The sequence below is a fragment of the Neoarius graeffei genome, chromosome 8 (genome assembly GCF_027579695.1).
Source record: "Neoarius graeffei isolate fNeoGra1 chromosome 8, fNeoGra1.pri, whole genome shotgun sequence".
Taxonomy (NCBI): Eukaryota; Metazoa; Chordata; class Actinopteri; order Siluriformes; family Ariidae; genus Neoarius; species Neoarius graeffei.
Window position 1 is genome coordinate 64,497,838 of NC_083576.1, and position 16,761 is coordinate 64,514,598.

General features: G+C 41.8%; 1 protein-coding gene across 1 annotated transcript; it reads left to right on the top strand.

Moving 5' to 3' along the window:
• Positions 1 to 8,518: 8,518 nt before the first annotated feature.
• Positions 8,519 to 14,421, top strand: mtnr1al (melatonin receptor type 1A like). Its single transcript, XM_060926987.1, has 2 exons — positions 8,519 to 8,705; positions 13,652 to 14,421. The coding sequence occupies exons 1-2, from the start codon at positions 8,519 to 8,521 to the stop codon at positions 14,419 to 14,421; spliced, it is 957 nt and encodes a 318-aa protein (XP_060782970.1).
• Positions 14,422 to 16,761: the final 2,340 nt, after the last annotated feature.

The following is a 16,761-nucleotide window of genomic DNA, read 5'->3' on the forward strand; positions in this document are numbered from 1 at the left end:
TGTTTTTTTCTCCATTTTCTTCTCAAAACATTTTCTTTTCACCTCACTTAATTTACATCCAATTCATCTTTTCTATGCTGTTAAATAATTAAATTTTCATTGGCATATACGGTGTCTTGCAAAAGTATTCATCTCCCTTGGCGTTTGTCCTGTTTTGTCACATTACAAGCTGGAATTAAAATGGATTTTTTAAATTTTATTTATTTATTTATTTATTTTTGGGGTGGGTGGGGGTTTAGCACCATTTGATTTACACAGCATGCCTACCACTTTAAAGGTAAAAATTAAGCAATGACTTTTTTTCTGGCCACTCTTCCATAAAGCCCTGCTCTTAAAAAATGTTGGGGTGTGTGTTTGTGTGTGTGTGACACAAACAATAATTAAGATGAAAAAACAGAAATCTGGAGTCTGCATAAGTATTCACCCCCTTTCATATGAAACCCCTAAATAAGAGCTGGTCCAACCAGTTCACTTCATAAGTCACATAATTAGTTGATTAAGATCCACCTGTGTGTAATCAAAGTGTCACATGATCTGTCACATGATGTCTGTATAAATCAACCTGTTCTGGAAGGACCCTGGCTCTGCAACACTACTAAGCAAACAACATGAAAACCAAAGCACACTCCAAACAGGTCAAAGACAAAGTTGTAGAGAAGTAAAGATCAGGGTTGGGTTATAAAACAATATCCCAAACTTTGAATATCCCAGGGAGCACAATTAAATCCATTATAGCAAAATGGAAAGAATATGGCACCACTACAAACCTGACAAGAGAAGGCCACCCACCAAAACTCACAGACCGAGCAAGAAGGGCATTAATCAGAGATGCAACAAAGACACCAAAGATAACACTGAAGGAACTGCAAAGAGCCACATCAGAGATGGGAGTATCTGTCCATAGAACCACTTTAAGCCATACATTCCACAGAGCGGGGCTTTATGGAAGAGTGGCCAGAAAAAAGTTGTTGCTTAAGAAAATACATTTGGAGTTTGCCCAACAGCATGTGGCAGACTTCCCAAACACACGGAAGAAGATTCTCTGGTCAAATGAGACTAAAATTGAACTTTTTGGCCATCATGGGAAACGCCCTGTGTGGCACAAACCCAAGACCCTGAGAACACCATTCCTACATTGAAGCATGGTGGTGGCAGCATCATGCTGTGGGGATGTTTTTCATCTGCAGGGACAGGAAAGCTGGTCAAGATTGAAGGAAAGATGGATGGCACTAAATACAGGGCAATTCTGGAGGAAAACCTGTTTGAGTCAGCCAGAGGTTTGAGATTGGAATGAAGGTTCACATTCCAGGAGGACAATGACCCTAAATATACTGCTAAAGCTACACTGGAGTGATTTAAAGATTAACATTTAAATGTCTTGGAATGGCCTAATCAAAGCCCAGACCTTAATCCAATTAAGAATCTGTGACATAACTTGAAGATTGCTGTACACCAACACAACTCATCTAACTTGAAGGAGTTGGAGCAGTTTTGCCTTGAGGAACGGGCAAAAATCCCAGGGGCTAGATGTGCTAAGCTAATAGAGACACACCCCAAGAGACTTGCAGCTGTAATTGCAGCAAAAGGTGGCTCTACAAAGTATTGATTTTGGGGGGTGAATACCTATGCATACTCCAGATTTCTGTAATTTTTTTGAATATATCTTAATTATTGTTTGTTTCACAATAAAACAACAATTTGCACCTTTAAAGTGGTAGGCATGTTGCGTAAATCAAATGGTGCTAACCCTCCAAAAATCAATTTTAATTCCAGCTTGTAATGTGACAAAACATGACAAACACCAAGGGGGATGAATACTTTTGCAAGACCCTGTACTTGGAGGAAAGCACTAACTGCCCGCTTCCACATCCATGAGCTCACAGATTAGTAAATGTTGCTCTGATTGACAAGGAAGAGATAAATACCATCTCTTCCACTAAAACAACACAGCCAGTTTTGCTCCCTTGGACTCATGGCCATGTCGGGAGATTGCAAGCTTGCATCCTGCCAGAAGCTTTTCACTCAGGAGTCTCATTAACTCCATTTTTAACATTAATAAATAAAATAATCCCAAATTACATTTCAACTCTATTCCAGTTCATAGCCAGAATCAGGTTTGACAAACATTATTCTAATTGAATTTATTTAATTCATTCTGTCAGTCCAGTCATGCAGCAGTTGTTGTAGTAAACTGCATGAGCCACAGCTCAGCAAATAGACTCCGTGACCCATGGCATAACCATGACTCACTACAAGATCATTATCCACATTAAAGCATAACATCTCTCTCCAGCACCTGACCTGTCACTGAGAGCTTTATAATAAATTCGGTTGATGAAATGTTTACAGCCGAGCACAATAAACAGAACTGCAGTGCGTTGCTTCTGAGGGTGAAAAACCCTGTGGCCTTTACACACAACATTCTAAAGCCATCACAAGGTGACACTGACAAACTATACTGTAAGAGTAACATAGAAATATAAAAATAACATATAAATCAAACATGAATGCAAATGTAAATTTTAAATAATTTCTTATTTTAATCATATATGGTGATATAGTATGTTGTTTCCAGGAGTTTATAACATATCAATTTCTTCTGGTAAATGGGGGAAGCATCTTCATCTGCATTTCTCTAAAGATTCTCTCTCTCTCTCTCTCTCTCTCTCTCTCTCTCTCTCTGCACCTGTGATGCACTCTCTCTCAATCTCAATACAAAATGTGATGGTGTTCATCCACATCTGGACTCTCAGTGCAAGCTGCATAGCTTTCCATTCATTAGCATTCTGTTTAAATATGTGGTCATGGCTATTAATGCAACCCTGACCCCAGATCATGAGCGTGATGCACAAGCTTGTGTACTCATTTATATTGTTTACTGGATTATAATGCAGAAGATAAATGTTTATATTTATATAAACATAAAAGGATGGTGCACACTCTTTACATGTAGTCTACAGTGCAGCATGGGAGTACACTATGTTATTATGTCGGTGCATGAAGTTCATGTGCCCTGTTAAAATCCAACAGGACTCACCCAGCATCTGTGTCATGAGCTAAAAAACCTAAACTCGGACCCACTATTAAATATAAATTTATACCATAAACTCTTCAGCTCAATCCCACAGAATGATTTATTTTGTTAATTTGTTAAACCATATGAAATAAATTTAAAAACGGTGGGCATATCTCGGTATCTGCGACTAAAATTTTTTTTTTTTTTTTGGACGGGGGGCGCTGAGTGCAGTTAGGTTAACTGGCTACTCTAAATTGTCCATAGGTTTGTTTGTTTGTTTGTTTGTTTGTTTGTTTGTTTGTTTGTTTGTTTGTTTGTGAATGGTTGTTTCCCAAGCCCAGAAATGGAAGGATTGTGGCAGGAAGGGCATCCGGTGTAAAACTACAGTGGGGCAAAAAAGTATTTAGTCACCAATTGTGCAAGTTCTCCCACTTAAAAAGATGAGAGAGGCCTGTAATTTTCATCATAGGTATACCTCAACTATGAGAGACAAAATGAGAAAAAAAATCCAGAAAATCACATTGTCTGATTTTTAAAGAATTTATTTGCAAATTATGGTGGAAAATAAGTATTTGGTCAATAACAAAAGTTCATCTCAATACTTTGTTATATACCCTTTGTTGGCAATGACAGAGGTCAAACATTTTCTGTAAGCCTTCACAAGGTTTTCACACACTGTTGCTGGGTTTTTGGCCCATTCCTCCATGCAGATCTCCTCTAGAGCAGTGATGTTTTGGGGCTGTCGCTGGGCAACACGGACTTTCAACTCCCTCCAAAGATTTTCTATGGGGTTGAGATCTGGAGACTGGCTAGGCCACTCCAGGACCTTGAAATGCTTCTTACAAAGCCACTCCTTCGTTGCCCGGGCGGTGTGTTTGGGATCATTGTCATGCTGAAAGACCCAGCCACGTTTCATCTTCAATGCCCTTGCTGATGGAAGGAGGTTTTCACTCAAAATCTCATGATACATGGCCCCATTCATTCTTTCCTTTACACGGATCAGTCGTCCTGGTCCCTTTGCAGAAAAACAGCCCCAAAGCATAATGTTTCCACCCCCATGCTTCACAGTAGGTATGGTGTTCTTTGGATGCAACTCAGCATTCTTTCTCCTCCAAACACAAGTTGAGTTTTTACCAAAAAGTTCTATTTTGGTTTCATCTGACCATATGACATTCTCCCAATCCTCTTCTGGATCATCCAAATGCTCTCTAGCAAACTTCAGACCGGCCTGGACATGTACTGGCTTAAGCAGGGGGACACGTCTAGCACTGCAGGATTTGAGTCCCTGGCGGCGTAGTGTGTTACTGATGGTAGCCTTTGTTACTTTGGTCCCAGCTCTCTGCAGGTCATTCACTAGGTCCCCCCGTGTGGTTCTGTGATTTTTGCTCACCATTCTTGTGATCATTTTGACCCCATGGGGTGAGATCTTGCATGGATCCCCAGATCGAGGGTGATTATCAGTGGTATTGTATGTCTTCCATTTTCTAATAATTGCTCCCACAGTTGATTTCTTCACACCAAGCTGCTTACCTATTGCAGATTCAGTCTTCCCAGCCTGGTGCAGGTCTACAATTTTGTTTCTGGTGTCCTTTGACAGCTCTTTGGTCTTGGCCATAGTGGAGTTTGGAGTGTGGCTGTTTGAGGTTGTGGACAGGTGTCTTTTATACTGATAATGAGTTCAAACAGGTGCCATTAATACAGGTAACGAGTGGAGGACAGAGGAGCCTCTTAAAGAAGAAGTTACAGGTCTGTGAGAGCCAGAAATCTTGCTTGTTTGTAGGTGACCAAATCCTTATTTTACCGAGGAATTTACCAATTAATTCATTAAAAATCCTACAATGTGATTTCCTGGATTCTTTCCCCCCATTCTGTCTCTCATAGTTGAAGTGTACCTATGATGAAAATTACAGGCCTCATCTTTTTAAGTGGGAGAACTTGCACAACTGGTGGCTGACTAAATACTTTTTTGCCCCACTGTATGCTTTAATTAAAATGATGTGAATCAATAGGGTTCACATGGACCCCGATCTGGCAACAGTGCTGGACAAGGGTGGAGAAGAAGATGATGATGATGATGATGATGATGATGATGAGTTTCTCACACATAGACTCATGCCTATGCACAATACATGTACTATCAAGATAATGCTCATGTGCTTTTGTGTGCCTGTGGCCCATTCTATAATTGTGGGTACATTTCAAGTGTTGACTCTGTTAGTCATTGTCAACTCTGTTACCGTTAAACTGGGCATTAACAGAATTGATGATAACAAAGTTGACATTTCCCACCATTTTGTCTTAACTCCACATGCTCACCTCAAACTAGTTACCACATGGCATGTATAAAAACAGAATTTTATGGATTTTTAATTATATTATTGTTTGTTTGTTTGTTTGTTTGTTCTTTAATGAGTGAGAGATTCACTCCAATATCACAATAACAGATTTGACGAATAATTAATTGACTGTTGGGGTATCCTCAACATTTTGTTCAAATTACTGACAGAAGAAACATAACATACCTCACTGCCTTTCTGAAGTTTCCCACCAGAGGAAGTGACATCACTCAGTGCAGGTGTCATGCGTATTATTAAAAGTCTTTGTGGATTTTATGCAGGATTATAACAGAGTTAACAGAGTTGACAAGAACATCAGGATGGCGAGGGCCTTTCTGTGTGGAGTTTGCATGCTCTCCCTGTGTCCGTGTGGGTTTTCCCCACAGTCCAAAGACATGCAGGTTAGGCTAATTGGTAGCTCTAAATTAACTGTAGGTGTGAATGGTTGTCTGTGTCTATGTGTCAGCCCTGCGATGACCTGACGACTTGTCCAGGGTGTACCCCGCCTCTTGCCCATAGTCAGCCGGGATAGGTTCCAGCGTGCCTGCGACCCTGTAGGACAGGATAAGCGGCTACAGATAATGGATGGATGGATTATATATTAATACTGAGAGTTCACATCATACAGAAAAAAACTTTCTATGCAGTTGATTTCATAACAGTTAATAGAATAAGCCCACCAAAAACAGATTGTTAGACTGAATCATCTCATCTCATTATCTGTAGCCGCTTTATCCTGTTCTACAGGGTCGCAGGCAAGCTGGAGCCTATCCCAGCTGACTACGGGCGAAAGGCGGGGTACACCCTGGACAAGTCGCCAGGTCATCACAGGGCTGACACATAGACACAGACAACCATTCACACTCACATTCACACCTACGGTCAATTTAGAGTCACCAGTTAACCTAACCTGCATGTCTTTGGACTGTGAGGGAAACCGGAGCACCCGGAGGAAACCCACGCGGACACGGGGAGAACATGCAAACTCCGCACAGAAAGGCCCTCGCCGGCCACGGGGCTCAAACCCAGGACCTTCTTGCTGTGAGGCAACAGCGCTAACCACTACACCACCATGCTGGCCTAGACTGAATCACTTAGTGTTTATTTAAGTTGAATGTATGAATCAGGAGTCGAAGACAGCCAGTAATGTGGGAGGAGGGGGAGAGTCATTTAGTTAATGTTTTATGGATAAATTGGGTCTACAATGTACATCAAACATTGCTATTGGTGAAAGTTTATCATAATTTGCATTATTATTCAAAACTGATTCAATAAAGATTTATTTTGTGGAAAATAACAAAGGTTTATCTCGGAGACCTGAAATGTACCCTGAATTCTAGAATGGCTCCTATAGCTGTACATATTGTATATGTAATCGATAACTAAAATAAAGATTGAATTGCTGTAAAATTGCATAGTGGAATAAAGTCTGAATAAATGACACTGAAGTAGGCTGATTGACCTTTCTGGGAGGTCTCTGAAACGTTTATTTTCAAGGGTGACATTGCAGGAACTAGATGTTTTCACTGGGATACCAATCTCATCTCATCTCATTATCTCTAGCCGCTTTATCCTTCTACATGGTCGCAGGCAAGCTGGAGCCTATCCCAGCTGACTACAGGTGAAAGGCGGGGTACACCCTGGACAAGTCGCCAGGTCATCACAGGGCTGACACATAGACACAGACAACCATTCACACTCACACCTATGGTCAATTTAGAGTCACCAGTTAACCTAACCTAGATGTCTTTGGACTGTGGGGGAAACCGGAGCACACGGAGGAAACCCACGCGGACACGGGGAGAACATGCAAACTCTACACAGAAAGGCCCTCGCCGGCCCCGAGGCTCGAACCCAGGACCTTCTTGCTGTGAGGCGACAGCGCTAACCACTACACCACCATGCCACCCTGGGATACCAATGTAAGATTTAATCAATTTATGCATTACAGCAGCTGTCATTTGCACACTAACTACTAGGTGCATATCCAGTAGTGCATATCTGAAGCAGATGCAAATGTTAAACGGTAGGCATCTCATCTCATTATCTCTAGCCGCTTTATCCTGTTCTCCAGGGTCGCAGGCAAGCTGGAGCCTATCCCAGCTGACTATGGGCGAAAGGCGGGGTACACCCTGGACAAGTCGCCAGGTCATCACAGGGCTGACACATAGACACAGACAACCATTCACACTCACATTCACACCTACGGTCAATTTAGAGTCACCAGTTAACCTAACCTGCATGTCTTTGGACTGTGGGGGAAACCGGAGCACCCGGAGGAAACCCACGCGGACACGGGGAGAACATGCAAACTCCGCACAGAAAGGCCCTCGCCGGCCACGGGGCTCGAACCCGGACCTTCTTGCTGTGAGGTGACAGCGCTAACCACTACACCACCGTGCCGCCCAACGGTAGGCATTATTATTATTATTATTATTATTCGTGCACGAACTGCTTTAGGCTGCGTTGCGAGCATGTGCATGACTGGAAGAATGTGTAACTTGCATTACAGGGAGGCTGAGCGGTGCGCGCTCGAGAACACCACTCAGTGCGCAACATCTGCAGCAGCGCGGCAGCACGTGCCAGCACACGATGAGGACATGCACGCACGAGAAACCATGACATCTGTTGCCTTTTATCATTTTTTTTTTTTCCTGATTCGGATGTGGAATGCAAAACTCCAGCGGATTTGTTTTGTTTGTTTGTTTGTTTGTTTGTTTGTTGTAACATGCATGGAAAGCGTGCAGAAACCCTGAATGAACAGCAGCACTTCTACCAGATTCGCAAAGTAAATGGAGTATATGAATAGCCAGCTGTAATGGTCTTAAATAAGCTGTAAAGACGATGCATGGCATCTTGAAGCAGCACAAGCTTTTGGAAATGTTGGAGTTGTTGCAGCTGCAACCTGAATGAAACAGATAGGCTAATCAGTGCCGCTCTGACCCCAGACCTGTCTGAATGAGTTTTTCCTGCAGTGACATGACTCACGTGGCTTCACGGCTTCAGTGTTACTGGCTCTGCGCCGTTCCAGCTGTGCGCCGAGTGCGCTTTGTGGAGCGCAGTGACGCGCGCGCGCTGTCCCAAGGCGGTCCCGAGCGGAGCCGTGAACTCACCCTGTGCGTGCCAGAGGCGCGGGGGGCTGTGGCGAGTGCTGCATGAAGTGAGGATGGTGGAGAAGACGGCCGTCCCTCCCAGAAACGCTTCATCCTCCCGCGGAAACAGCGAAAGTCTTTCCTTCCTCTGGACACCCACTCTGTTGGCCAGCGTGCTCATCACCACTATACTAGGAGACGTCCTGGGCAACCTGTTGGTCATCGTGTCAGTCTTCAGAAACAGGAAACTCAGGAAAGCAGGTACGGTAGGTGAAAAGCCTGGTACACTGCATAAAAAGCGGGAGTTAGGTTTATAAATGACTGTACTGTAAACTGTCATGGAAGTGCAGGTTAAAGACTGTTCAGGGGAATTTGGAGGCAGGACTGAAATCTACCAGGAACTGCTAGGAATTGATGTGGAGATGCTTGGCAGGTGACCCCCACCATCACCACTAGGTCTAAGGGTGGCACGGTGGTGTAGTGGTTAGCGCGGTTGCCTCACAGGTTCTGGGTTTGAACCCCATGGCCGATGGGGGCATTTCTGTGTGGAGTTAGTATGTTCTCCCCGTGTCTGCATGGGTTTCTTCCAGGTGCTCTGGCTTCCCCTTATGGTTCACAAGCCACTTCATGCTGGTCCTAAGATTGGAGAGGGTTGCATCTGGTGGAAAAATACATGCTAAAGGGTTTGAAAATCAATTGAGGCTTTGTCCTGTATTCTTCCCCTGTCACAAACTACATGATCTACAGTGTCTTGCAAAAGTATTCATCCTGCTTGGTGTTTGTCGCATTACAAAATGGAATTAAAATGGATTTTTGGAGGGTTAACACCATTTGATTTACACAACATGCCTACCACTATAAAGGTGCAAATTGTTGTTTGACACAAACAATAATTAAGATGAAAAAACAGAAATCTGGAGTGTGCATAGGTATTCACCCCCTTTCATATGAAAGCCCTAAATAAGAGCTGGTCCAACCAATTCACTTCATACAGTGGTGCTTGAAAGTTTGTGAACCCTTTAGAATTTTCTATATTTCTGCATAAATGACCTAAAACATCATCAGATTTTCACACAAGTCCTAAAAGTAGATAAAGAGGACCCAGTTAAACAAATGAGACAAAAATATTATACTTGGTCATTTATTTATTGAGGAAAATGATCCACTATTACATATCTGTGAGTGGCAAAAGTATGTGAACCTCTAGGATTAGCAGTTCATTTGAAGGTGAAATTAGAGTCAGGTGTTTTCAATCAATGGGATAACAATCAGGTGTGAGTGGGCACCCTGTTTTATTTAAAGAACAGGGATCTATCAAAGTCTGATCTTCACAACACATGTTTGTGGAAGTGTATAAGAGTATGAACAAAGGAGATTTCTGAGGACCTCAGAAAAAGCGTTGTTGATGCTCATCAGGCTGGAAAAGGTTACAAAACCATCTCTAAAGAGTTTGGACTCCACCAATCCACAGTCAGACAGATTGTGTGCAAATGGAGGAAATTCAAAACCATTGTTACCCTCCGCAGGAGTGGTCAACCAACAAAGATCACTCCAAGAGCAAGGCGTGTAATAGTTGGCGAGGTCACAAAGGACCCCAGGGTAACTTCTAAGCAACTGAAGGCTTCTCTCACATTGGTTAATATTAATGTTCATGAGTCCACCATCAGGAGAACACTGAACAACAATGGTGTGCATGGCAGGGTTGCAAGGAGAAAGCCACTGCTCTCCAAAAAAAGATTGCTGCTCATCTGCAGTTTGCTAAAGATCACGTGGACAAGCCAGAAGGCTATTGGAAAAATGTTTTGTGAAGGATGAGACCAAAATAGAATATTTTGGTTGAAATGAGAAGCCTCATGTTTGGAGAAAGGAAAACACTGCATTCCAGCATAAGAACCTTATCCCATCTGTGAAACATGGTGGTGGTAGTATCATGGTTTGGGCCTGTTTTGCTGCATCCGGGCCAGGACAGCTTGCCATCATTGATGGAACCATGAATTCTGAATTATACCAGCAAATTCTAAAGGAAAATGTCAGGACATCTGTCCATGAACTGAGTCTCAAGAGAAGGTGGGTCATGCAACAAGACAATGACCCTAAGCACACAAGTCATTCTACCAAAGAATGGTTAAAGAAGAATACAGTTAATGTTTTGGAATGGCCAAGTCAAAGTCCTGAACTTAATCCAATCGAAATGTTGTGGAAGGACCTGAAGCGAGCAGTTCATGTGAGGAAACCCACCAACATCCCAGATTTGAAGCTGTTCTGTACGGAAGAATGGGCTAAAATTCCTCCAAGCCAGTGTGCAGGACTGATCAACAGTTACTGGAAACATTTAGTTGCAGTTATTGCTGCACAAGGGGGTCACACCAGATACTGAAAGCAAAGGTTCACATACTTTTGCCACTCACAGATATGTAATATTGGATCATTTTCCTCACTAAATAAATGACCACGTATAATATTTTTGTCTCATTTGTTTAACTGGGTTCTCTTTATCTACTTTTAGGACTTGTGTGAAAATCTGATGATGTTTAGGTCATATTTATGCAGAAATATAGAAAATTCTAAAGGGTTCACAAACTTTCAAGCACCACTGTAAGTCACATAATTAGTTGATTAAGATCCACCTGTGTGCAAAGTGTCACATAATCTGCCAAATGATGTCTGTATAAATCAACCTGTTCTGGAAGGACCCTGGCTCTGCAACACAATTAAGCAAGCAACATGAAAACCAAGGCACACTCCAAACAGGTCAGAGACAAAGTTGTGGAGAAGTATAGATCAGGGATGGATTATAAAAAATATCCCAAATTTTGAATATCCCAGGGAGCACCATGATAGCAAAATGGAAAGAATACGGCACCACTACAAACCTGACAAGGGAAGGCCGCACACCAAAACTCACAGACTGGGCAAGGAGGGCATTAATCAGAGATGCAACAAAGACACCAAAGATAACACTGAAGGAGCTGCAAAGATCCACAGCGAAGATGGGAATATCTGTCCAGAGGAACACTTTAAGCCATACACTCCACAGAGCAGGGCTTTATGGAACAGTGGCCAGAAAAAAGGCATTGCTTAATTTTCACCTTTAAAGTGGTAGGCATGTTGTGTAAATTAAATGGTGCTAACCCTCCAAAAATCCATTTTGATTCCATTTTGTAATGCGACAAAACAGGAAAAACACCAAGGGGGATGAATACTTTTGCAAGACACTATGTGACTAATTAAATTAAGGGAGGATAGCAGGGGAGTTTTCACTCACCATTGGTAAATATTGAGTGGGTGTCATCTTAGGCATTAGTTGAGGGTCAGCTGTATGTCATTTTCAGTTAGTCTGGGTGGATTTTAGAGCAGAGGTAATGCTAATGGAAATAAAATAGTCCTCTAAACCCCTATTTTTTGTTATTGCAAGCACTGACTTTTGAATAATAATAATAATAATAATAATAATAATAATTATTATTATTATTATTTATTTATTTTTATGTGATAGCTAACTAATGCAATTGGCACAGGCTAGCCTTTGCCATATATAATATGCCATAATAGCTGTCTTGGTCTAATCAGCAAGCCTTGTTTAGATATATTGATTTTACAAAATATTTTTTATTGTGTTAGTGGGCAATTGGAACTAGAACCTGTACACTTAAAAGAAACCTCCATCTGGACATTAAATACTGTGATTACATTCACCGGCCACTTTAATAGGAACTTGTTCTTGATTAGAAGATTCCTGTTCTTGGCTGCAGGAGCGGAACCCAACGTGGTCTTCTGCTGTTGCATGCTGAGATGCTTTTCTGCTCACCATGGTTGTAAAGAGTTGTTATGAGTTATTATATCCTTCCTGGCAGCTCAAACCAATCTGGCCGTTTTCCTCTGACCTCTCTTATCAACAAGGGATTTCCACCCACAGAACTGTCGTTCACTCAATGGTTTTTTTTTTGCATCATTCTGTGTAAACTCTAGAGACTGCTGTGTGTGAAAACCCCAGGAGACCAGCAGTTTCTGAAATACTCAAACCAGTTCATCTGGCTCAAACCAACACCCATGCCACAGTGAAAGTCACACTCTCATCTCATTATCTGTAGCCGCTTTATCCTGTTCTACAGGGTTGCAGGCAAGCTGGAGCCTATCCCAGCTGACTACGGGCGAAAGGCGGGGTACACCCTGGACAAGTCGCCAGGTCATCACAGGGCTGACACAGACAACCATTCACACTCACATTCACACCTACGGTCAATTTAGAGTCACCAGTTAACCTAACCTGCATGTCTTTGGACTGTGGGGGAAACCGGAGCACCCGGAGGAAACCCACGCGGACACGGGGAGAACATGCAAACTCCGCACAGAAAGGCCCTCGCCGGCCACGGGGCTCGAACCCAGACCTTCTTGCTGTGAGGCAACAGCGCTAACCACTACACCACCATGCTGCCAGTCACATTCTGAGATCACAATTTTTCCCATTCTGATGTTTGACGTGAACATGAACTGAAGCTCTTGATTTTGCATCTGCATGATTTAATGCATTGTGCTGCTGTCAAGGGACTGGCTGATTAGAGAACTTCATAAAACAGCAGGTGTATGGGTATTCCTAATAAAGTGGCCGGTGAGTGTATTGAAATATTAGTGTTGTGCTAAGAGATTTTGATGCTGATTTGTCAGTTGGCTCTGTATTTTCACTTTAACTGTGAGAAGCTGGCACTGGCATCACAGGCAGATATTGCTAGCGCCGTTACAATGGCATTTAATTGTATAAAAAAATTCAATAATCTCAAAAAAAAAAAGGGATAATGGTCAGGTTTCACTGTTAGCTCCAGTTTTGTCTCCAATACTCCAGTGTTGGTAATCTACAAAATGAGAAACACAATGGTATTGATAGTGGTATTAGCGTAAAAAGTGAAGCTTTGGAACCTGATCTGTTGGAGCAGAGTGTACAAGTGAGTCGTTGACAGAGCTGAACAGACTAAAGGATTAAAGCTCTGCTGCATTTCTGCATCAGTCTCAGAAAGGGCTAAATTGTAGTGATGTCAGTCTCAGCTAGTAATCAAGCAGCATCGTGGGTAAGGCAGGTAACCTTGGTGCCATTGAAGAGCACATGTTGATTTTAAATCTTAATATGCAAATTGATCAAAGTGGATTTTTATTTTTATTTTAACAAAGAAGATATGACAGATTTACAACTGTTACCTTTTTCACCTCCCTAGGAAATGCCTTTGTGGTGAGTTTGGCTGTAGCAGATCTTGTCGTTGCAATCTACCCTTACCCAATGGTCTTAACTGCTATCTTCAACAATGGCTGGATCGCAGGATACATTCAGTGCCAAATCAGTGGCTTCCTGATGGGGATCAGTGTCATCGGCTCCATCTTTAACATCACAGTCATTGCCATCAACCGCTACTGTTACATCTGCCACAGCCATAACTATGACAAGATTTTCTCCAAAAAGAACACTGTGTGCTATGTGGTGCTTGTGTGGGTCTTGACCATCCTGGCCATCACACCCAACTGGTTCATGGAGTCTTTGCAGTACGACGCACGCGTCTATTCATGCACATTTGCCCAGTCAGTCAGCTCGCTCTACACCATCATGGTGGTAGTGGTGCACTTTATCCTGCCCATTAGCATCGTCACCTTCTGCTATCTACGCATCTGGATCCTTGTGATCCAGGTACGCAAACGTGCCAAGCCCGACAATCAGCTCAAGATCAAACCACATGTCTTTCGCAACTTTCTCACCATGTTTGTGGTGTTTGTGCTGTTTGCTGTGTGCTGGGCACCACTGAACTTCATTGGCCTGGCAGTGGCCATCCAGCCCACGCTGGGCCAGGCCATTCCTGTGTGGCTCTTCACAGCCAGCTACTTTATGGCTTATTTCAACAGCTGCTTGAACGCCGTTATCTATGGTTTACTCAACAACAATTTTCGAAAGGAGTACAAAAGAATTGTGGTCCACCTTTTTAAGTTCCATTGTTAAGTTGTGGTTTTTTTTTTAAAGAGGATACATGCACTGTGACTTTACGAGTAGGCATATCAGGTGAAAATTCAAATTCAATCCAAATTGCTTGAAACTGGTCTCACTGAATTCAGAATTGAATGCAGAACAACATACTTTTCACAGAATTAAAATATGCTTATCCGTTCTTGAGATATTACAAATCAAAGACTGAAGAAATGGCTTAATTTTTCGAAAACTGACGTAATATTCTGTATTCGGATCACATGTTCCAAAATGAGCCTCATTAACCAATGAGATCAAATGTTTTTTTTTAACTTTTCTATTTTTCAAGATATTTACATGGAAATTGGCAGGCACATAGATGGTTGTATACTGAACAGAAAATTTGAAAAATTAGTAAAAACAAATTATGCAAACTAGTATTTAATTAGTATTAATTATGCTAATTAGGTAAAATGTTAAATAGGTACGCTCAGTAAGAAAGTAATAAAATATTATTTCTAATACCCTCTTTGTGCTCTATAGGGCTTTGTATTTCTCAAAAGTAGGGCCTACTAGTGTTTATATAAAATAATATAAATTATTATTTTGATTAATATTCACAGCTTTCAAGGCTAACCTCAAAAAAACTGTGTGATCCACATCCCATAAACAATTCCAATTAATTGAACTGAAATTGACACTTGCGTTTCTGACTTCTGGTTTTCTAAATATCATTCCGACCACTAAGATCTCAATATTTTTCATCAAAACAACTAGTTATATTCTAAAATAGTTATTTATTTACATGAATCAGTTTTATTTGAGGCGGCACGGTGGTGTAGTGGTTAGTGCTGTCGCCTCACAGCAAGAAGGTCCTGGGTTTGCGCCCCGGGGCCGGCAAGGGCCTTTCTGTGTGGAGTTTGCATGTTGTCCGCGTGGGTTTCCTCCGGGTGCTCCGTTTTCCCCCACAGTCCAAAGACATGCAGGTTAGGTTAACTGGTGACTCTAAATTGACCGTAGGTGTGAGTGTAAATGGTTGTCTATGTGTCAGCCCTGTGATGACCTGGCGACTTGTCCAGGGTGTACCCTGCCTTTTGCCCGTAGTCAGCTGGGATAGGCTCCAGCTTGCCTGTGACCCTGTAGAAGGATAAAGCAGCTAGAAATGATGAGATGAGAGAGTTTTATTTGAAAAAAAAAGTAGGTAAAGCTATGAAAACTCACTTTAGAGTCTCCCATGAATCATAACATCAAAACTAGCTGATGGAAAATTTTGCTGACGACTTCATCAGAAACACTGAGAGCTACAGAACATCCCTACAAAAGTTATCTGATTGATATTCATGAGTAATCCAGTCGGAAAACGATCAGAAGAGAGAGAGCCTGACCACTTTCCTGTGATTCAAAAAGCACCGGCAGTTTCTCGATGTCACATGAGCAGAGTTTTTACTCTGTTGTACCAACTTCAACCTGCCGTTACTCCCAAAGTACTGAACAGATCATAATGACATAAATTTCATTGGAAAGCAGAAATTATAAGCTTTTTAATGATAGTATTCGTGATAGAAAATATTAAAGAGTTAAGCAATGACAGATTTAGAAATTTAGATGAGCTTCTGCATGCACAATTTTCACAGCATGGCCAGCCGAGTGTTTGATATGCCTATTACTAACATATAAATCATCTTCAACCAGACTGAGATGTTTGTTTTGCATAGGCTCATATATGATTCAAATGTTCCTTTACAATATACTGCGATTACTGCACAAAACAACCCATCCTAATGATGAATGATGGTGGCAGTGTGTAACAATACCAAAATTATTCCTTGATGATAAAGATCCAGTTTTTTATTATGGAATCTAAACAATGGTTGTCACAAGTCTTTGCTCTCAAAATTAACAAATAAATAAATCATCTCAGGAATCTTTCAGATAAGCAAAACATGGTGTGTGTGTGTGGGGGGGAGGGGGTTACTTTTTAGGCATTTCATGCATTTTATCCCATATCCACCCTCTCCTGCAGAAAGTGTGGCCAACACAGGAAGGAGTATCTACACACCTGCTTATTTATGCAGTTATCCAACCAGCCAATCATGTGGCAGCTGTACAATACATAAAATCATGCAGATACAAATCAAGAGGTTTAGGTAATGTTCACATCAAACACCAGAATGAAGAAAAAGTGTAAACTCTATGACTTTAACTGAGGCGTGGTTGTTGGTGCCAGATAGGCTCTTTTGAGTATTTCAAAACTACTGATTTCCTGGGGTTTTGACACAAAACAGTTTCTAGAGTTTATTCAGAATGGTGCAATAAAGAAAAAATACCCAGTGAGTAACAGTTCTAAGGACGGATAAGCCTTGTTGATGAGAGAGG